Genomic DNA, 22,448 nt, shown 5'->3' with positions numbered 1-22,448 from the left:
ACAGAACCGGCTTTCTGACAAGATGCGCGTTAAATATCGCATGCGATTAATCGTGCAGCCCTAATTTTATGGACGACCGTTTCGTGAACCTAGTAGAGGAGGTCATTCTGACTTTGCTATGACAATCTGGCGCTTCTGAATCAGCTACTGTTTTGTTATTAGTTTAAGTATTTGCTATTGACTGTTCAAATGCGGAGTTTTGCGCATCGTGCGTGTGTGTGTGTGTGTGTGTGTGTGCGCGTGTGTGTGTGTGTAAGAGAGAGAGAAAGAGAGAGTGAGAGAGAGACAGGGTCACATCACAGTGGAGTCAGCTGTCTTAACCGTGGCTTGAAATTGTATGTGGTATGTGTTGTACTGCAAACACATACCAGCTTCATCACTGTGTCTGTCACGCGACTCTGTTCCCCTTTCGGGCTTGAACTGATGGTAAAACTAATGACATTATTTACTGTCTTTACATTTATTTTGAAAGATGAAGCTCACGATCATGGTAAGGGGCGTTACATTTCTGACGAGTGCTTGCGGTTTTCGGCCAATCACAATGCACTGGGTCAGCTGGCCAATCAGAGCAGACTGCACTTGTCGGAAGGAGGGACTTTGTAGAAAACTAAGCGTTTGAGATTGAGAGAGGCGGGGCATATGGACCTACAATAATGTACAGTATTTGAAAAATAATGTGTTTTTTGAACATTAAAGCATGTCAACATATTCTGTTACACCAAATACACGAAATAATGATCTTTAAAAAAAGCATCATATGACCCCTTTAAACTAGCACATTCGCGCTATTACTTAAATTTGATTGGCCATCTCAATCATTTTCTTCTTCTTCTTTGGAATTTTTGGCATATCTCAGTTTTGACATTGACGAGTGCTGTTAAACTGCTGAGGCAGACCAGCCTAAAAATTTTACTTTTAATATATTTTACATTCTACTTCTTCCTGTAATTTATGTTGAAGCTTGTTTATATTTGCAATAAAAAAAAAAAATCTAACTTTGAAATAGTAAACCTTTTTGACATCTTAACAACAGGGCGCTGCAAAAATTTATTTGTTTACGATTTTTTTTTTTTTAACTAAATAAAATGACGACAAAAAATAAAATAATAAGCAAGTTTATTTTTTTACACAGTTTAATTAGGTCCACATTTGCCAAGCACAAAAAGCACTAAACAAAATTGTTGTTATCTGTATTTTATTTTAATATTTTATAAATAAATAAATAAATAAGGTGTGTCATTTTCTGTGGAGTACAAAATTATTTTTTATGCAAATATGCATTTTTAATAAGATCATGCTAAATACATAATCTAAAAAGTTAAAAGTTTAATTTTAACTAGAGTAAAACCTGTAGTATATGGAGAATGAAACCTGCAAAAACAATAAATAAATAAATACACAAATAAATGAATAAATGTGCAAATAAATAAATAAATGTGTGTATAAATACACAAATTCTTGTTTAAATACATATAGAAATAATTAAACATGTGATGAAAGTAGGCAAATAAATAAAATAAATTGGTGGGCAAATGGAAAATATTTAAGGAAATGCTAAACTCATCCTATTTATTTTCCTTTGATCACTCATTTATTTCTGAATGTAGTTCATGTGAATGTAGTTCAGAATGAATGTAGTATTTATTTTTCCTCTACGCAACATGCTAATGAGAGGGTGTCAACCATGGACTTGGTCGGGGTCATGTCATAGCTGGGGGCGTGGCATAGCATGGGGAAAACAATCCTTTCACTCTGACAGGAAATGCATGGTGTTAATCCAGTATGGCCTACGTAAAGTCACTTTTTCCATTCAACAGAGCAAGATACATAAAAAACTGAGCTGTATTGTCTGTACAGTATCTGTGACTTTACAAACGACCCAAAGAGATGGCCAGTGTCGATTCCAGACGTCATTTTTTGTAACCCGATATTCACTTTATCCGTGGAAAAAGGGCTCGTTCTTTTTATGGCAGCTAGTGTTTATTAGGATGGTTTTACCTGCTCGTTGTTTAGGTATGTGTAAGATAATTTTTATGGTCAGTAAACAATCTTCTACAACCAAGTCGATCTGCAGCAATCTCTCTCTCTTTACGGCGGGCGAACCAAATTAGTGACATACACAAGGGTACATCTCAGTTGATTCTCAATTTATTATTGTACAAACAGAGGCTCATATACATCCTTGAGAACTGGTATGAAGTGGTTTAGGAACAGATAGTTTTTTCCCATTAGTTATCAGAACAGAAAATACAAGTGACAAAAGTATGTTTATTAAGCAAATAACGGTTCAGTATTGCAATTAAGAGCTATGTAAGCAATATTTTACATTGGCCACTTAAAATCTTTTATGATTTAGCTCTCTCATGATTATAACTACTAAACTAACCCTATGAAAAAGTGTAAGATACTAATCAGTCACCTTGATTGATGAAGTTAATATGCATGCGCAGGCAAACGCTCAAGCGCGTCACACACGATCCGCCTACTCTTGCATAATTGACACCCTCTCATTAGCATGTTGCGCAGAGGGGGGAAAAATTGGAACTACATTCAGAAATAAATGAGTGATCAAAGGAAAATAGTTAGGGTGAGTTTAGCATTTCCTTAAACATTTTCCATTTGCCCACCAATTTATTTGATTTATTTGCCTACTTTCTTCACATGTTTAATTATTCATTTATGTATTTAAACAAGAATACGTGTATTTATGCACACATTTATTTATTTGTGTATTTATTTATTTATTGTTTTTGCAGTTTTCGTCCTCCATAGTAGTAGCTCCCAAGAGCGGCGCACCTTAAGGACTTTTATTCTAACTTTCCAGCAGCCATGAACTGTTGAGTTAAGTTTGCGTGAAGATTCACACACCCTCTCTCATAATACAGTGCACAGCTCGTGATGTTACGGGATCTTTTTGTCTCCACTAATTGTTTAACACCACAGAGACTTTGAGACTGCGGAAGCGAAGACAACGAGGTTTAGCTGGTTGTTTGAAAACAGTTTTAAACATATTCATCCTAGATTTTCTCAACAATATGTTGCATCATTTTTTTTTAGCATGTACAGTGATATGAGAAGTGTTGCCTTAATCTGTGCTGAGAGTATTCATGCAACATTTGACACTGAATATAATCCTGACGTTGTCATAATCTATATTTAAAATTTTATAGCCACAGCAAAATCTAAGAGCCAGTGAATTAATCGTATAATTGTGATTATATTACGACATGTCTTATTTACAGGTGTTGCATTAACGGCACCGATTCTGTGCTTAAAATGAGAATATTAGTGGTTTTATTAGGATGAATTTTGATGCACATGAGATGCAGAGCAGGTTCATGAGAAAAACATGTGCTCGTATGTTTGACAGCTTGGAGAGGATGGAGGAAGATTTGTCACAGGCTTTGAATTCTGTCAGTCTGGAGCAGAAAAACCGCAAGATGGACACTTTTGGGTAAATATCTCATCTTATTCTTTATTCAGCATATGCTTTCTTATTCTAAGTTATTGGTATTGTTTGTTTTTTTTTACTATTGTTCAAGCCACAGTAGTAATCAAGAATCACCTCATTTGAGGTTTAAACCTACAACCATTATTGGATGGATTTCCATCATAACTTTTTAAGCACATGTATTCTGTCATTGTCAATGTGAAGTGACATGTGGCCAAGTATGGTGACCCATACTTGGAATTAGTGCTCTGCATTTAACCCATCCTAAGTGCACACACACAGTAGTGAACACACACACCGTGAACACACACTCGGAGCAGTGGGCAGCCATTTTTGCTGCGGCGCCCGGGGAGCAGTTGGGGGTTTGGTGCCTTGCTCAAGGGCACCTCAGTCGTGGTATTGAAGGTGGGAGAGAGCGCTGTGCATTCACTCCCCCCACCTACAATCCCTGCCGGTACGAGACTCGAACCCGCAACCTTTGGGTTACGAGTCTGACTCAAACCATTAGGCCACGACTTCAGCTATTGCTATACTTATCCATTCAGATTTTCTTCTCATGGAGCACGAACATGTGTTGTAATTTTGTCACAAGGTTGTCGATTAAAGACCTAAAGCGCTTTTTCTGTTTCAACATCCAGAATTCTAGAAGGTGAACAGTTTAGTCTCTTGTTTGCTGAAATGGTGAAGGCATGAAGCAGGGATAAGCACATTGGGATCAGCTTTCTAAACGCACTTTGGTTTTACAACAGGTTTCTGTTCATGTGGGGGGTTTCGGTCGTGTATGGAGAACCAAACTGTTTTTACGGTTTCCTAACTATATAGTAAATATTATAAATAGTATTTCTATTCAAGATTAACAGGATGCAAGGATTTGTATTCATCACACACTATATTATATAATTAATTTTGGTTTTAATAAAGGTTTTGTGTGTATGTGTATATGCTGTATGTATGTGTGTGTGTGTGTGTCTGATCAGAAATAAGAATTGATGTCAGAGAAATAGTTTATCCAGTGTATTGTGTAAATGGCATATTGAGGGTCACTATTGTAGTTTAGATTGAATGTGTTGGGTGGGCCACATAGGCCCTTGTTAAACCAGATTAGGGTTTTAATCTTTAAATCTAAAAGTCCGCCTACACTACAGCCTCCTTTTACTCCCTCTGCAGCCTATATCACACACTTTACTGTATTATTAATTCTTGGAACAACTGGCTTTGCTTCCCCGGAACTCAAGTCTAAATATCTATCAAGGCACGCTATAACACTCGGGCCATTTTCACGTGACCAGCCACTGTCGCTCAGCATGGAGGAAATATCTGAATATTTTTGCGAAAACCTGCGATCACGCTCTGACAGCGTGGCCAGCACCGGCACAGAGTCCACCAGCAGCCGTCTGTATGTGCGACAGCGTCTGGCTATGCTCATGACCTGCGTGGACGATCTGGACCCTGATGATAAACTCCACGCCCAGGTGGCTAAAACATTAGATGAGGCTTTTCTCGTCTGCAGGCAGATTGCGGGCCGACCTAAGAAAGACCAATTCAGGTTTTGTCTTTCACTTCTCTTGTTGTCTTGTCTGGCAGATCTAAATCTGACTGCAGGTGTCGAGCTTGGTTTTGTGGCGACTGAACACCTTTTTATCTGTTTTTCCAGAGAAATGAACATAAGTGTCAGTGCATTTGAGTTAATGAACTTCAGGGGAAGAGACATTTTAAACCTTAGTAGTTCTTAAAAATGGTTAAATGGATCGAGCTGTTTAAGTGTGATATGCTTAGAATTTCTTGGTTGATTAGTTGAAATGGTGTTATTATTAATCTTAGGAGTTCTGTAAGGACAGGAGTTACACAAGCAGAACTGTTATTTTATTGAACTGAATCTGTCTTTCTTTTACCCACAGGCTGTACGTCGTCACGTGGAATGTGGCCACAGCTGAGCCTCCTGATGATGTGAACTCTCTGCTTCAGCTCAACTCCCCGAAGAAACCCGATCTCTATGTGATCGGGTGAGTTTCAATATTTGAATCAAGAGACACACCATAATGTAAATAATGACAGTTATCTCACCTCCGTGTCCTAACATCTGTGATGCTGCTCCTGTTCAGGCTGCAGGAGGTGAAGGCTGCACCTCTCAAGTTTGTCACAGATTTGGCCTTTGAGGACTCCTGGAGTCACGTCTTCATGAACACGCTGGCCCCTTTGGGTTATATCAAGGTGCTGATTATAGATGACTCATACGAAGATGCTTTTGTTCATTATCATACTAATTATGTGATTCACTATGAAACAGTGGATTATACCACTGACCTGATGGACTGATTGATTTCTTAGCTTATAGAGAAGCTCTGACTGGTAGACATGCATGGCAAGGCAAGGCAAGTTTATTTATATAGCACATTTCATACACAATGGTAATTCAAAGTGCTTTACATAAAAGAAAGTAAAATAAAAAAATAATCACAAAAATAAAAAGGAATTTAAAAAGAATTTGAATTTAAAATGAATTTAAGACAGTTAAAAATAGAAAATGGTTATACATAAAATACAGTGCAATAATTTTGGGTTGCATAAAATACAGTGCAATACATAAAATACAGTGCATTAAATGGGAAATTTGGAAATTTGTAATGCATGGGAAATTTTATTTATTTTTAAGTTTACTAATGTTTTATTACATATTTATAATATATATTTAACTTAAATATATGTTAATAATGTAATAGAATTATATATATATATATATATATTTATGTGTGTGTATATACTGTATATATATACTTTAATTACATATTTATGTAATTACAGTTATAATTGATAAATAATTTGTAATTACAATTAATTTTTAATATGAATTGTTAGAATTTATATAATTATATATTTAAGTTTAAATAATAATAAATAGCGCATTTAAATAATTGAAATTTACACAATTGAAATTATATGTAATGATATACATTGTAATATATTATTTATAATATATAGACATTTATATATTTCATTACATTATTACATTTGACTTAATGAACCTATAATGAATTAATAATACATTTGGTATAATGAACTTGGTTACACTTTAGTTTAGGTGTTTGTTAACTTCAGGTATGGGATAGGATTAAGGGATCTAAAATATGGTCGTGCAGAATAAGGCATTAATATGTGCTTTATAAGTACTAATAAACAACCAATATGCTAGTAATATGCATGCTAATAAGCGACTAGTTAATAGTGAGAATTGGACCTTAAAATAAAGTGTTACCTATATTACACTATTACATTTGACTTAAAGGGGTCCAATTATGCTTTTTCACTTTTTCAACTTTAGTTAGTCTGTAATGTTGCTGTTTGAGCATAAAAAAAGATCTGCAAAGTTACAAACTTCAAAGTCCACTTCAAAAGGAGATATTTTATTGAACAGAAAGCACTTTTCAAAAACTACAACGAACGACTCGTTTGGACTACAACACATATTTTCCTGGGATTTGTGATCTCACGAATGGGACGAGACCTGGTTGAGCTGCACTAGAGAAGGCAACGAGTGTTATCACTATGTCGGAGACACGCTAGCTTTCCCAAAGCAGACGAACTTAGAGTGGAACTTATAATGAATTAATAATAAATTTGGTATAATGAATTTGGTAACACTTCAGTTTTAAGGACCAATTCTCACTATCAGCTAACTATTAACTATGATTTTTGCCTCAACAAACAACTAATTTGCTGCTTATTAATAGTTAGTAAGGTAGTTATTAAGTTTAGGTATGGGATAGGATTATGAGATCTAAAAGATGGTCATGCAGAAATAAGGCATTAATGTGTGTTTCATAAATACTAATAAACAGCCAATATGCTGCATGCTAATAAGCAACTAGTTAATATTGAGAATTGGTCCTTAAAATAAAGTCTTACCATGAACCTATAATGCATAAATATAATCTATAATTACAGTGAAAATTTGTGATTAAATCTATTATATTAATTATATTAATATTAATATATTAATTTAATTATATAAATGTATTTATTGTGCCCAATTCAGGTGTCCTCCATACGGATGCAGGGTCTACTCCTGCTTTTCTTTTCCAAGCTGGAGCACGCCCCATTTATCAGAGACATTCAGGTCACTTACACCCGCACAGGACTCTACGGCTACTGGGTAAGACCAAGGAAATGCAAGTTAGTTATAGTTTTGAGAGCAACTTTTGATAAACCTAATGAAAATTGAAACAAAAATTAGCTGTGAATGAAAATTAATCTCTATTTTCCTAAAATTAAAGGGTAATAAAGGAGGTGTGTCCATCCGTCTGTCTTTCTACGGTCACATGCTCTGCTTCCTGAACTGTCACCTGACCGCCCACATGAACTACGCCTCTCAGAGGGTGGATGACTTTGAGTATATTCTAGATGCTCAGACCTTTGACACCAAAAACACACCACGCATTTTGGATCACAAGTTAGTCCCAGTCATGAATAATAATAACCACATAAAAGTCTTCTGTGTATGATTTTTGGTCATTATTCCTTATCATTTATCTACATTGCTCTTTATTGCATACGCATTCTAGGGTGGTGTTCTGGTTTGGGGATTTGAATTTTCGTATTGAGGACCACGGGATGCTCTTTGTAAGGAACTGCATCACCAGCCAGCGTTTCAATCTTCTTTGGCCTAAAGATCAGGTACTGATCAATAGATGTAGTAACAATGTCTATACATGTAAATGAACAATGTACTAACATATGAATCATTTATCTGCCGTTCCAGAATTAATAACTCAATTTATGCAGTAATGTTAGTTTGCGTCTGTGCATGTCCAATATCTCACCAGCTCACCATGATGAAGCAGAAGGAAGCTACTTTGCAGAAGTTTGAAGAGGGACCTCTAGACTTTCAGCCCACCTATAAATTTGATTTGCACTCAGATGACTACGACACAAGGTAAATGACACAACTTATATCCTGCTGTATATTGTACTTTCATTCTCAGTATTTTTTGAAAGTCATTGGTTTGAAAGTCGACATGAAATCTTAAATTTCTTAATGCACATTCCTGGTCTTACTGTAAATGATTTAATTGTTGTTCATTATTCATAAGAAAACCAGAGACTTTTCATAATACAATCAATTCCTGAGGGATAAAATCAAGTTCTGCTCTACTTTTTGTCCTCTTTTGAATATTTTGTTTCACACACACACACACACACACACACACACACTTGATTATGGAATTAAAATGAATTTCATGTTGATTTCAATTATAGTGCATTTCCTAGATAGCAGTGAAGGCAACAGTAATCACTATAATATCCTGAATCTCCCGCAGCTCCTATTCCAGGGCTGTTTTGAACTGTTTTGTCAGATGTTCATACATGCTCTTTTTCACCCCTGCAGGGTACAGAAGACATGGTTTGGTTTTAAGTAAGCCTTAAAATTCCCATGTGCTTCTTAACTTGAACCTTCCTACCCTGCTTATCTAGCATTCCACCATCATTCCTTTCCCTGTTTGTAGCACTCCCGTCAGGCAGCGGAAAGCCTTTTTCTTTGCCCTAGAGCTGACAGACCTCATTCACACTTTAATGCAGACCAGTGCATTGCGTTCCACCCATCCCGTCCTGTAACACCCATTAATCTACTGCTGAAATGAAGCACCATACATAAACCAATAACATCCATATAGATCCAGTCTGTTTACATATAGTTGCTGTTGTGTGTTGCAAAGAGTTTAAGTATTAATCATGTCATCTGTGTTTCAATGCTGTCGGTTCTAGCAGCTGTTCAGATCTTTGCAACATACACGGTCATCAAGCATGTGGACGAATCGGCTCGCTTAGTGAAAATGCTTTTTGACCTCCTAAAGGAGATGCAGCGTGACTGAACTCACATCAGAGACACTCAAGGACTTGTGTTTTAGAGCAGTTGATTGACACAGGGATCTACAAAATATGATGATCCTCTTGTAATTTACTCCCTTCCTAAAATATAAAGGCCACTACCATTCAAAAGTTTGGGGTTTATAAGATTAGTTTAATTTTTTTTTAAATAGGTCTCCTTTGCTCAACAAGGATGCATTTATTTGATCAAAAATACATTACAAACAGTGATTTTGTGAAATATTATTACAATGTAGAGGAACTGTTTTCTATTTTATGTATTTTATTCCTGTGATGCAAAGCTGAATTTTCAGCATCATTAATCCAGGCTTCAGTGTCACATGATCCTTCAGAAATCATCCTAATATGCTGATTTGGTGCACAAGAAACAATTTTTATTATTGTCATCAATGTTATCAATAACAGTTGTGCTGCTTAATATTTTGTGGAACCCGTGATGCATTTTTTCAGGATTCTTTGATGAATACAAATAAAATGCATTTATTTGATATAGATTTTTTTGTAACAATTTAAAAGTTTTTACTGTCATTTTTGATCAATTTAACTATATACAGTGGGTACGGAAAGTATTCAGACCCCCTTAAAATTTTCACTCTTTGTTATATTGCAGCCATTTGCTAAAATCATTCAAGTTAAGTTTTTTTCCTCATTAATGTACACACTTTTGATCAATTTAACACATCCTTGCTGATTAAAAGTATTAATTTCTTTTGACAAAGTTTTTTTGTCAAGTGGTGTAAATCATATATTTAATCATATACGTATATATTTAATGTCATTAAATATAATATATATAATATAATATTTAATGTCAAATTACAAACCCAAAACAAATGTTACAAATATTATCTGCACAATATTTAGTTTGTATTAAATTGAAGTGATTTATTTAAATCTTTAAAATCATTTTGTTTTCTATACCTTATATTAGAATATTACAGAAATATTTTTAGTTTAATTCAAATTTATTTGTATATCACATTTTATAATTTCAAACAACAAGGACATTGCGAGTTTTTATTCTTAAATCCTTATGTTTTTTTTTTTTATTTTTTATTTGTTGCTGTTCTCTCACAGCCCCCAAAAATCTTAGAGCAACTTTGTGTCCATGTGAGAGATCTATATGCCACCATTCTGTCCGGGGTGTATTTGGTGCATGACTTTCTTAGTTATAAAAGCATGCCACATGAATTCATTTTCACAAAATGAATGATGGCCGTACAGAAAGACATGCCAATGTTCTTCCAGTTGAAAGCAGTGCAATTCTGGAAAAGGGATTCAAATCAACAACTTTATTGTATGTTATTAACGGTTTTAAACTTGTTTTCCTGTCTTTGTGATTGGCTAGTGGGAAGAAACGCAAGCCTGCGTGGTGTGACAGGATTCTCTGGAGAGTGAAACCCAAGTCCTCGCCAACAGAGGAGGCTAATGAAGACGGTCACAATGAAGAGGAGCCAAAGAAACAACTGCAGGAAGAACATAAAGACGAGTTCCCTATAAAACTGAGCCAGGAGTATTACACAAGTAAAATGGAGTACGGCATTAGCGACCATAAGCCTGTCATCGGCATCTTCCACTTAGAGGTGGGGAGGTGGAGTTTGGCTAAAATAATAGTCACTTTTGTTCTATAAAATACTACCAAGTGTGACCATTTCTTTCTCCACAATTAGTTGAAAAAGATGTATGAGACGCCATTGGTGCAGGTGTCTGCTGAAGGAGAGTGGAGTGCCGACTTTGACGCCCTCATAACCTACAGCCTTCTTCAGTCCTTTCCCTCCAGTGCCTGGGACTGGATCGGTTTATATAAGGTGAGAGAGGTTCCCAAAATGTGGTCTGTTCTGATAAGGTCACAGACTGCAAATAATAAAATAGAACTAACTATATAAGCGTATACGGTTACAGTAGTGATACTAAAATAATGTATTGTGAAGTAGATTTTATCCAGGGTGTTTTTAACATAGACCTTGTGCTTGTCACTTCACAGGTCGGTTTTAAAAGTGTTTCAGACTATATCACGTACACCTGGGTGAAGGATGACCAGGTGTCTTTCAGTGATCAGCTCTTTCAGGTATGTGACATTTGCTATCTATGTTTCTTTAAAGGCTGTCGTATATTTTGTCTAATAAGCAACTGAGTAGTAAATTCAGTTTTCTTTGTTCACAGGTTTATGTGAACAAAGATGAAATTCCAGTTCTTGGGGGAGAATGTGTGCTGTGCTATTACAGCAGCAGCTTGCAGTGCATTGTGGGTATTAGTCAACCTTTCAAGGTGAGTAATATTTTACTTCTATATTTTGTGTATAAATAACCTCAATTATGTGTATGTGTGCGTGTTATTATGTGTGTGTGTGTAAATATATACAGTGGGGCAAAAAAGTATTTAGTCAGCCACCAATTGTGCAAGTTCTCCCACTTAAAGACCATATGACATTAGGCCACGGGGAAGTCGTGGCCTAATGGTTAGAGAGTCGGACTCATAACCCAAAGGATGTGGGTTCGAGTCTCGTACCGGCAGGGATTGTAGGGGGGGGGGGTGAATGTACAGCACTCTCTCCCACCTGCAATACCATGACTGAGGTGCCCTTGAGCAAGGCACCGAACCCCAACTGCTCCCCGGGCGCCGCAGCATAAATGGCTGCCCACTGCTCCGGGTGTGTGTTCACGGTTTGTGTGTGTTCACTGCTGTGTGTGTGCACTTTGGATGGGTAAATGCAGAGCACTAATTCTGAGTATGGGTCACCATACTTGGCCACACGTCACACGTCACTTCGTCACTTCACCAAAATAGAACTTTTTGGTAAAAACTCAAATTGCCGTGTTTGGAGGAGAAAGAATGCTGAGTTGCATCCAAAGAACACCATACCTACTGTGAAGCATGGGGGTGGAAACATCATGCTTTGGGGCTGTTTTTCTGCAAAGGGACCAGGACGACTGATCCGTGTAAACGAAAGAATGAATGGGGCCATGTATCGTGAGATTTTGAGTGAAAACCTCCTTCCATCAGCAAGGGCACTGAAGATGAAACGTGGCTGGGTCTTTCAGCATGATTTATTCAGCTTTCAGATTATGTATAAATCTCAATTTCGAAAAATATGTACCCTTATGACTGGATTTGTGGTCCAGGGTCACATATTAGGGCTGTCAAAAAAAAAAAAATCAAATTTAAAATAGAAATCCACATTCAAATGCAAAAACGTTGCATTCGAATTTTAGGTGTGCGTTAAGGAGGCAGCCTTATCAGTGGCGCACGAGATACGATGACGATGTAAGTGTAGTTGCATTATAATGTTTTTGTTAACCTATCCAGTTGAAGCCACTAGATATGGCGCTGCTGCGTTGTTAATTACAAATATTGCGGAAAAAGAGAACATCAATGCGGAGAAGATCTTGTTTAGATCAAAACTGAAACCAAGCCATTCACACAGAACACATATTTCGCGCATTTTCTAGAGGGACATCTATCACCGTTGCACTCGCATCTCGCACAAAGGAGCCACATGTTTAGAAAGCCATGTAAAATTAATGCAAGTTCAACTTTGAAAAAAACATATATCAAGACTTTATGGCGTCCCCCCCCCCCATCCCACTGCATCTCATGTTTTTAAATGAGAAATGTACTCTGTGTGATTGACTTTCCGTCCTTTGTATTAAACTATGCATACATACTGTACATGATGCTGTTTTGTTTATAGTTGTTTAAGCAACTTAATTAATTATAATTGGTTTATAAACATTATGCACTTTTTCACAGATAGTCATTTTATCTTATGCTTTGAATAAGCGTGCATTAGTAATATTTTGCTCAATGTGTCCTCTTGTGGCCTCAGGAGAGAAGCCAAAATCTTTTCTTCACCCTAACTGAAATTATGCATTTATAATAATATAATTCGAATTTTGATAATAGTTAAGTACAAAATTCTAATTTAGTTTTTCAGCCATTTTTACAGCCCTAATATATATATATATATATATATATGATTTATGGTAGCACTGTATTTAACCAGTTTTTATGTAAATAATTAATTTTTAGAATTTTATAATTAATTTTTGAAAGGCAGATTTTCAATTGTTTTTTATTAAAAACCATTTTAATTTTCACTTTAGGTGCAGGAATCCAGAGCGGCGATTGAAGAGGGTTTAGTGCCTGAAAATATCAACAGACTAGATGAAACGGTAGCCAGTTAAGACCAAGTTTAAAGTGCACATTGTTTCATACGCTGTCGAACCACAGCTCAGATGTCAAACCAAGCATACCTGCGAATTCAAGCGAGCGCAATTTTCATCCAAAATTGATTGTTTTTACTGTTTATAGGTTTTACTGGTGTGTGATACAGTGTCTACAGTGTGTTTTCTTTTTTAATCCAAAAAATATTATAAATCAAAGCCAGTATATTTTAAAACACAGCCAGTTGATGGGACCAGTCCCAAATAGATTGTGGTATTTTAAGTAAGCACATGTAAATTTGTACTCTTATTATTGAAATAGATTCTAAAAAGTCTTTGAAAAAAGGTTGTTACAAATTAAGAAAAGCATACCAGTAATGTATTTAATTAAATTAAATTAATTCATTAATTTAATGAATAAATTCACACCGCAGCCTTACTTTTACCACAGTCCCTCAAAACATTTAGCATGCATTTATCTTGTAACTTTTTAAACTAAATGTTTTATTAATCTACTGTACATCAGAATTTCAGTCTTTATGGTTACTGCTAATGTTGTCCTTGTTTTGTCGTTCCGTTGCAGACTGTTACACTGTCAAGATAAGGCTGCATTTGCACAATTTAATTTAGTACTTTTATGGCACGTGTTTACTTTGTGGATCTATTTATGTTTATAACTCATACTGAAGTGGTATTATTATATTATTTGTGTCTCATTGAAATTGAGTGTGAATAACTGAAGGATGTGCAGAAATGATACAGTTTGACCAAGTGTATTTTTGTGGTCAGTACAGTTTGACATTACTTGTCGTGTTAAGTATAAGCAGACTCTGCGCAGAGTACTTAAACATATTTGTCAAACCAAATATGTCCTCTTTTGGCTGAAAGAATGTGTATTTGTTATAATGTTAGACTAATGCTAATGTATAAATAGAATATATTTGTATAAAATTATACTGTATAAAAGGTAAAAGACTAAAGCAAAATTTCTCTGTAAAGGAAGAGCTTTTTTATTTTCTAACAACTACAAATGCATACTGATGACATGAAATAAATGTTACTTAAATTAAAAAGGAAAACAGTCTTGTTCATTTGGGTTTTGTTGATTATCATAGCAAAATACTAAAAAAGTACTAATAATGAAAACTATGCTGAGAGAGATAAATAGAGGTGGTTTTACATCACACACACACACACATATATATATATATATATATAAATAAATTGATCCACATTGATGTACACGACTGTACAATCTACTTAGCCTCGTTTTCAATCATGAAGAGACAGCAGCGGCCCTATACTGCTCTTATGAGCAGTGGGACCCCAGTGAAGAGGGTGAGCAGCTTCAAGTACCTTGGTGTAAACATCTCCGAGGACCTGACTTGGACTTCACACATCCAAACTCAGGTTAATAAAGCCAGGCAAAGACTATACCATCTGCGACAGCTGAGAAAATTCAGGGTTTCGCCAGCAATCCTGAAATCTTTCTATACAGGGGCCATAGAAAGTGTATTGACTCAGTGTATCTCAGTGTGGTATGGGAACAGCTCCAGTCAAGACTGCAAAGCCCTGCAGAGAGTTGTGCGCTTAGCTGAGCGCATCTCAGGGTCTGCTCTCCCCTCTCTACAGGACGTCTACCTCAAACGCTGCAAAAGCAGAGCTGTTAAAATCATCAAGGACTCCAACCACCCTGGTAACTGTCTTTTCATTTTGCTGCCATCTGGTAAGCGCTTCTGTAGCCTGATGGCAAAAACCGAGAGACTTAGGAGGAGCTTCTTCCCCCAGGCCATCAGGCTCCTAAACTCAAACTCAGTCTCTTAACACCAACATGACTTCACTTAATTATCAGTAAGACACTTAATATACTGGCATTGTCACTTGCACACAGCAATTTCTGTTATATTACATTTATTTACTTTTTTACCCCTATTGCTGCTATGTAACTACCATGTACAACCTGTTTGCACATTCTCCTCTTGTACATTCCTGCTCATCTAAATATTATTAAGTCTACAGTATACTGTCCTGCGCATTTTATTTTTATTCTTATTTTTTTTTTTATCTTACTTTTTCCATACCTATATTTATATATAATAATATTTAGTTCTGACAGGTAAAACATTTTATTTACTTTCAATGTTTTAATCCTAATTATTTAATGTTTATTTAGTTTAAAAAGTAGAGTAGATCGTTTAAGACAAGGGTTGATTACAAGTGAATTCCTGACAGTTATTAAAAAAAAGTAAAAAAAAAAAAATCCCTTTTCAAGAACTACAACGAACGGCTCGTTTGGACTACAGCGTTGGTTTCCGGGCTTTGTGATATCACAAAGCAGCTCATTAGAATATCATTACAAATAATTCCTGCCTACAGAAATTCGAATGCTTGGGGGGTGGGGAGGGGCGAGGTTGTGGTTAGAACGCTAGGTTGAGTGAGCGCATTAGACGAGACGACGAAGAAGAAGAGCTGCTGCAGAGTTAGTGCATCAGAGAAAACCAAGAAGAAGAGCTGTTGTGCTGTAGCCTCAAATTTTCGGCATGTCTAGAAAAATTCTTACAAGTACAACACGACGTAGCTGGGCGCCGCGGACAGATGCCGAACGGCGCCGCCGGTGTGCCTACACTCATAGAAAATAATGTATTCGAATTTTAAAGACGTGGCGCGACGCTGTGCTTCTCATTCAGTGTGCGACCGCCTGATATGCTGTTTTTTCCACCTCCATTCATTTCTCACCTTCCGAAAGCGGATGATGTCAGGAAACAGTGGTTGCAATTTATTTTTTAACTCTGTTCTTGAGCATTATAACCCCAATTTGCTATTGTGTGCTGCACATTTTACTGAGGACAGCTTCCACAACATGAGGGAGTACAGTGCCTGCCGGATTCGCCAAAAATCACTTCTTCTGTAGATGAGGCTGGATCATGAATGATTTGCGCGAACATAGACGCATTTATGTAGATCGGAGGCGCATTCCCTTCAGAAACAATAGTAATCCACTGCCAGTTCAGCGGCTCAGATGTCGGGAGTAAACAGAACACCTCAATCGCTTAGGAGTCATTCTTGTCTACAACTGCGCTGGCGGTGAAACAATGGCGGACTGATGACAGCTTACTCAGGGCGGGTCCAGTCTGTGCTGAAACACTACTGTCAATCAGACTATCGTGGGAGGGGCCTGTTTTTGTGATGTCACACAGACAGGCATCTGAGATCGGCTCGCTTTGAGAAAGGGGAAAACATTTAACACGATAAAAAAAAAAACCACTGGGTGGATTTTTATCTTTATAGGGTGGTTGTGTACACACACTGCCAACACACATTTCAGTTTAAACAACTTGTAAAAGTGCATGTAGCATCCTATGACCCCTTTAAATATATAAATTGATCCACATTGAGGTACACGACAGTACAATCTACTTAGCCTCGTTTTCAATCATGAAAAATAAATGTCATCTACCGCCAACCAAAGAATGACTTTTTTTTTCTTCAGGAAAAAAAATGTCTCGGCTGATGGGACCCCCTGATAAGTTTCTGCCATCTGAGTGGAAACATGCAAACCAGGTGCAGTTCAGGAGCTCGGAGGCAGAACGGCCACACTCACAGAGACTGACAGCAGAGTGTCAAAGACTCATAGAGGAGAGTGACAGATCTACCAAACGCATGCAACAGGATGCACTAAAGAAGCTGGGTAAGCAACACACCAAACCACATGTGACAGGATTCAAAGAAGATTAATGGCCTTGCATTAGAGGTGCAGTAACACAGGAAGTGTCATGATGATACTTGACCTTTTAAAGATAATTGATAGAAATGATGAGGAGAGGAAGTTATTTCAGATAACAATTTTGGCCTACTTATGTTCCCACGAGTCTTGCGTCTCTTTAGAGCAGAGAATCCAGGACATCAAATTCTGGAGGCTGGAACTGAACCAGAAGTTTGAGGAGATAGTGCAGGAGATTGAGACCCTCATCATTTTCAAGAGCCATGTAGAAAGAGCCTTAGAAAGCTGCTCTGAGCCTCTCCAAGTGAATTTGCAATGTCTGACTGAGAGGTACTTCTCACTGTAGAGCACAACCAGTACAAGACATTACTAAAATCAAGTGTTTTACCTGAAATACACAACCAAATTGATTTTCAAATAAAGGCCGTTCTTTTGAACTACTGGACTCTGAACTATGTCTTTTTGAACTTTTGAACCATTTCTATGCCTCAGACAGAAGCGGGTGGCGACTCATTTGTGAACCCAGAGACTAACTTAAGGGGGTCAGATCATAAAGAATACATTTTGTTCTTGATGTTTCATGTGGAAGCATCTGTCAAACCTGTAAATTAAAAAAATAAAATTTAAATCATATTAATTAAACCATTAAATGATGATAATTCAATAATAAACAAATTTAATAAAAATAATTTCTTTCTTTGCTACACAGAAAATGATGAGAAAAGTGTTTAAAATATGGCACTAAATCCTTGCATTATTGATAAATATGGGGTTTTAGTTTTTTTGATGAAATGCTTGTTATATAATATCAATTTGTTCAAAAATGAATTTTAATTAGTACATTTTCCCTGTGCTTTTCAGGCTCATTCATTCAGTGAAATACTATCTGGAAAAGGACCTGCAGGACAAATTTCAGGTAGAGCGCATTGATGTTTTGTTCTCTTCTCACTAATGTTTCTCCTGGTTTAAACGGAGGGAATTTAAACTTTTCTAGTCTTGGGTAAGAAAAGTGTCTATACTATTTATGTGTTAAGAGAAGGTTTTCAATCATTTTCTTCTGTGAATATATATTCATATGTGTGTGTGTGTGTGTGTGTGTGTGTGTGTGTGTACTGGTACAGTATATATGGTTTATGAGGACACAAATGTGTATAATGACATTGGTACTACAACATAAACATGGTTTATGAGAACACTTCCTGTGTCCCCGTAAAACAAAAGGCTTAAAAACATACAAAACGGTGTTTTATGAAATTCAAAAATTGCCAGCAGTTTCCTGTGAGGGGTAGGTTTAGGTGTAGGGCGATAGAAAATACAGTTTGTACAGTATAAAAACCATTACGCCTATGAAGAGTCCCCGTAAACCACAAATGCAAGTATGTGTGTGTGTGTAAACATCATTGCTTTTACTATTTCCAGATCTGCAGTGACTCCTGAGGAATGGGATAGCCTCTGCAACTTAAACATTAGCAAAGCTGAGAAAGAGAAGAGCAACTCGCTTTCTCTGAGAGCTCTCGTGGATAGCCTGCTAGAGCAGACGGCTGCTGACATGCACACACAGTACGAGGCCACGGGAAGGGCTTTTGAGCTGCGCATAGAGGAGACCAAAACTGCCAAAGCACAGCTTGAGAACCAGCTCAATGAGGTCAGTTGCACTTCTAGCACTGCATCAATTCAAATCAAAGCATCAAGTCCGTTTTACCAGTTAATTAAGGCACAGCAACATTTTAATAATGAAAATCATATTTATTTTGAGATTTGTCAATAAATTGGTTTTCTTAAATATAAAATATTTCTAGCTATTTAAAATATTTAAATATTATATTAAATAAGATCTAATCTTTAAATATTTAAGTGAGTCTTAAATGATGACAGTGTAAATTGGAATTAAAGCTGCTATCAGAGACAGCAAATCAGGAGAAGAATCTGGAGTCTCTACGCGTGGCAATCACAGAGAAAGAAGCTCCACTCAAAGTTGCTCAGACTCGACTGTCCACTCGCAGCCAAAGACCCAACGTTGAGCTCTGCCACGACCCAGCTCAAATCCGACTGCTGGAAGAGGTCAAGGAGCTCGCGAGCCACACTGAGAGGTAGGGGAAGGGATTCGGAAACATACAGTATGTCTCATATGCTAGTATGTCCCCAATAAAAGCATCTTCCCCTCTATGTCTCTCCATTAGACTGACCGAGGCTCTTGAACTGTCAGAGATGGAACTGAAAGCTCTAGCAAGGCGCCAGTTGAGCCTGGAGGAGGAGATCCAGGTCAAGACCAACTCCCTATATATAGACAAGGTGATCTGCCATCAGCTATGCCAGCCTGTGGTTATTCACAACTTCTGAACAGGGCTCTTATACGGCGGAAAGGCCTAGGATTCAATACAACATTTAATGTATTTAATAATTTCTTCTGGAATGTTTCTGTTTGTCTGTTTGTTGCACAGTCCATTGAAGTAGATTGTTTGATTAAATGTTTAAAAAACATTCAATAAAAAAAATGATAATAAAAATAAAAATCTAATGACCATACTTCATTATACAAAAATGAATCAAATTTATTAGATATAAAGACAATATTAGTTTTTTGGAAAATTATTTTAGTGCTAACAATACTGGTGTCTGTATTATACTGTTGTGTTTATTATAAATAATTTATCCGTGCACATCATTATTATTTTTTTTATTCATGTGCCCTCATAATCTTTAATCAAAAACGTAAACCTCCCCTCCCCCTCAAAAAACGACTCATCTTCTCTTCCGGTCACGAGCTATGGCGCAAGGGCGGAGCTAGTGACGTGAGGGGTAAACGCTGAAGCTGATGCTTCACTTTATAGCACTGACACCAGTCATAAGGGAGTACGTTACCCCTAAACATTGAAAAGATATTAGGATATCACTACATAATTACTCTTAGGACATTGCAAACTAAATTTTTTCATGAATATGACTTAACCTGATGGAGGACGCGCTCCGTCATTCAGGCAGTCTCTCTCTCTCTCTCTCTCTCATGCAGTTTAGGCATGTTTTATGCCGTTGATCGTCGTCGTCATTCTTAATAAATAAAACATTTATTCATGCTAGGGTGAATCCAGTGGAGAGAAATCCCCCACCACTAACTGCAAGGCATTCAGATCTGCCTCCATTTTGTTTGCAACGCCCCACCCTCCAACGATCCAATCAATTCCCAAAGGACGAAATCAAGTCCCGCCCTCTCATTTCAGATGCCGTTTCACTCGGATATACGTCACAGCAGAGAAGAAAAGACAATCGCAACTTCCGTTTCATGCCGACTTTAAAGAAGAATGGCATCATTTGAGGCCGGAGACTTTTATTATACAAAAAGAAAGCAAGCAAAGAACATCATGTAAATTATTATTTAAATAACGATTGGAGATTTTCTGTTCTGCATTATTATGTCAATAAGGAAACAACATTACGTGTTCATTATTATTGCCATCACACAGTCAGATACATACAAATATTCTTTACAACACTCAAAGTGAAAAATTAGGTTTGACCTACTAATGTGCCCCCGAATCTGTTTGCTTACAAATAAATATCTGTGTATATATCTTCAAACATGGACTGTCTTTGTTACTAATTGTATATTGCCTGCAAAATATACACCATTGTTGCACAATGTATGTTCTTGTTGTGTGGTCAGAGGTTCACAACACAGAACTATATATCATGCAGAGTATTTACATACATTGGTATCCTACCAAGGTGCTTTGAATGCTTTATAAATGTAAGATGTGATTAATATCATAATGACTCATTAATCTGTTAGTCAAATTGCATTTCAAGGGCTAATCGCATATACTGACCATCTAACAAACATCTATCGACACAACCTTACCAGAGGATTACATGATTACATAAAAAATTACATTTATTTCAAGCACCTTACACTCTTAAAAATAAAGGTGCTTCAAAAGGTTCTTCAAGCGATGCCATTGAAGAACCATTTTTGGTTCCACAAAGAACCATTCAGTCAAAGGTTCTTTAAAGAACCATCTCTTTCTTACCTTTTTGTAATCTGAAGAACCTTATTTCACCACAAAGAACCTTTTGTGAAACAGAAAGGTTCTTCAGATGTTAAAGGTTCTTTATGGAACCATTTAGACAAAAAGGTTCTTCTATGGCATCGTGAAGCACCTTTATTTTTAAGAGTGTAGGTAAAGTGATACCTTCCTATATGTTCCAAATGGTGGTTATTTCTTATTCAGTTTCAAAGGATGAGCTACAATCATCCATTATTTAATATGACTTTCTGTTTATATCAAATGTCAGCTTAACCATATTAGATTGCAATGTGTGCCGGAGCAGGGATGACCATCAGGCATTATCATATACTACATCCTATCAGATTGGCTGAATTATTATCAGGGTGAATTTGCTCCTTAATGTATTTGGAACATTTAAAACAAATATATGTCTGAATAAAAGGGTACAAAGTAGTTGGGACAAACAAAATCCAGCAACCATTCAATAAACCAGTTTTGAATCCAGTTACTGGCCTGTTTTCATTTACAAATACAAATAAGTGAAATATACAGTATAAATTAAAAATAAAAAGAGTATTAATTTAAAGGAATAGTTCACCCAAAAATGAAAATGTTGTCATCATTTACTAACCCTCATGTTGTTCCAAACCTGTATGAGTTTCTTTCTTATGCTGAACACAAAAGAGGATATTTTAGTTGATGGTAGCCATTGACTTCCAAAGTATTTTTTTCCACAGTATGGAAGTCATTGGCTACCATCAATCACTTGGTTACCAACATTCTTCAAAATATCTTCTTTTACGTTTCACAGAAGAAAGAATATCATACAGGTTTGGAACTACACAGGATTGGCAAATATTCCATACAACAGTTCAGTGATCACAAACTGAAGGAAAAAATCAACACTATAAAGAACAAAAACATCATAACAGCACCATAAAAGTAGTCTGTACAACTCAATATTTAAAAATTTGAGTCCAGAATAAAAACAAATTCAGATGTTTTGCCATTGTTGACATCAATGATGGCTTTAGAACTCTTATAGAACATGAGCTGTTTCAAGGTACTTTTATTATGTTTTTTTGGTCTTTTATAAGCTTAACAGATGTGGGCACTATGAACTGTTGTTGTAATAATATAACTAAACAAAGATTCTTGTGACATGCAGTTGGAACAAAATGAGGGTGAGTTTTTTTTTCATTTTTTGAGTGAACTATCCCTTTAAC

The 22,448-nt window shown here is 36.5% G+C and overlaps 1 protein-coding gene and 1 pseudogene across 3 annotated transcripts; both read left to right on the top strand.

The window, feature by feature from the left end:
• The first annotated feature begins 2,858 nt into the window (after positions 1 to 2,858).
• inpp5ka (inositol polyphosphate-5-phosphatase Ka) lies at positions 2,859 to 14,564 on the top strand. 3 transcript variants are annotated; one of them, XM_016268010.1, is made up of 14 exons: positions 2,859 to 2,976; positions 3,371 to 3,454; positions 5,350 to 5,454; positions 5,554 to 5,662; positions 7,485 to 7,601; positions 7,723 to 7,898; positions 8,011 to 8,122; positions 8,272 to 8,381; positions 8,835 to 8,861; positions 10,683 to 10,917; positions 11,005 to 11,142; positions 11,319 to 11,402; positions 11,498 to 11,602; positions 13,438 to 14,564. In XM_016268010.1, the coding sequence occupies exons 2-14, from the start codon at positions 3,381 to 3,383 to the stop codon at positions 13,516 to 13,518; spliced, it is 1,473 nt and encodes a 490-aa protein (XP_016123496.1). In that variant the 5' UTR covers positions 2,859 to 2,976; positions 3,371 to 3,380; the 3' UTR covers positions 13,519 to 14,564. The 3 variants fall into 3 exon arrangements, with proteins under 3 accessions (XP_016123496.1, XP_016123495.1, XP_016123497.1); XM_016268009.1 differs by having other exon boundaries at positions 2,859 to 2,985; XM_016268011.1 differs by lacking the exon at positions 8,835 to 8,861 and having other exon boundaries at positions 2,859 to 2,985.
• Positions 14,565 to 16,995: 2,431 nt separating this feature from the next.
• LOC107582276 (tektin-1-like) lies at positions 16,996 to 19,558 on the top strand (annotated as a pseudogene).
• The last annotated feature ends 2,890 nt before the right edge of the window (positions 19,559 to 22,448 follow it).

This window comes from Sinocyclocheilus grahami, unplaced genomic scaffold (assembly GCF_001515645.1).
Source record: "Sinocyclocheilus grahami isolate Dianchi unplaced genomic scaffold, SAMN03320097.WGS_v1.1 scaffold42.1, whole genome shotgun sequence".
Lineage (NCBI taxonomy): Eukaryota > Metazoa > Chordata > Actinopteri > Cypriniformes > Cyprinidae > Sinocyclocheilus > Sinocyclocheilus grahami.
Note: the sequence above shows the minus strand (reverse complement) of the source record. Positions and strands in the feature narration are given on the sequence as shown.

Excerpts from the sequence above, each read along its gene's own strand:
- inpp5ka (XM_016268010.1), top strand. The coding sequence starts at position 3,381 with ATGGAGGAAGATTTGTCACAGGCTTTGAATTCTGTCAGTCTGGAGCAG. Across the intron at positions 7,899-8,010 it reads CCACGCATTTTGGATCACAA|GGTGGTGTTCTGGTTTGGGG; the intron begins GTTAGTCCCAGT and ends TACGCATTCTAG. Across the intron at positions 8,382-8,834 it reads TCAGATGACTACGACACAAG|GGTACAGAAGACATGGTTTG; the intron begins GTAAATGACACA and ends TCACCCCTGCAG.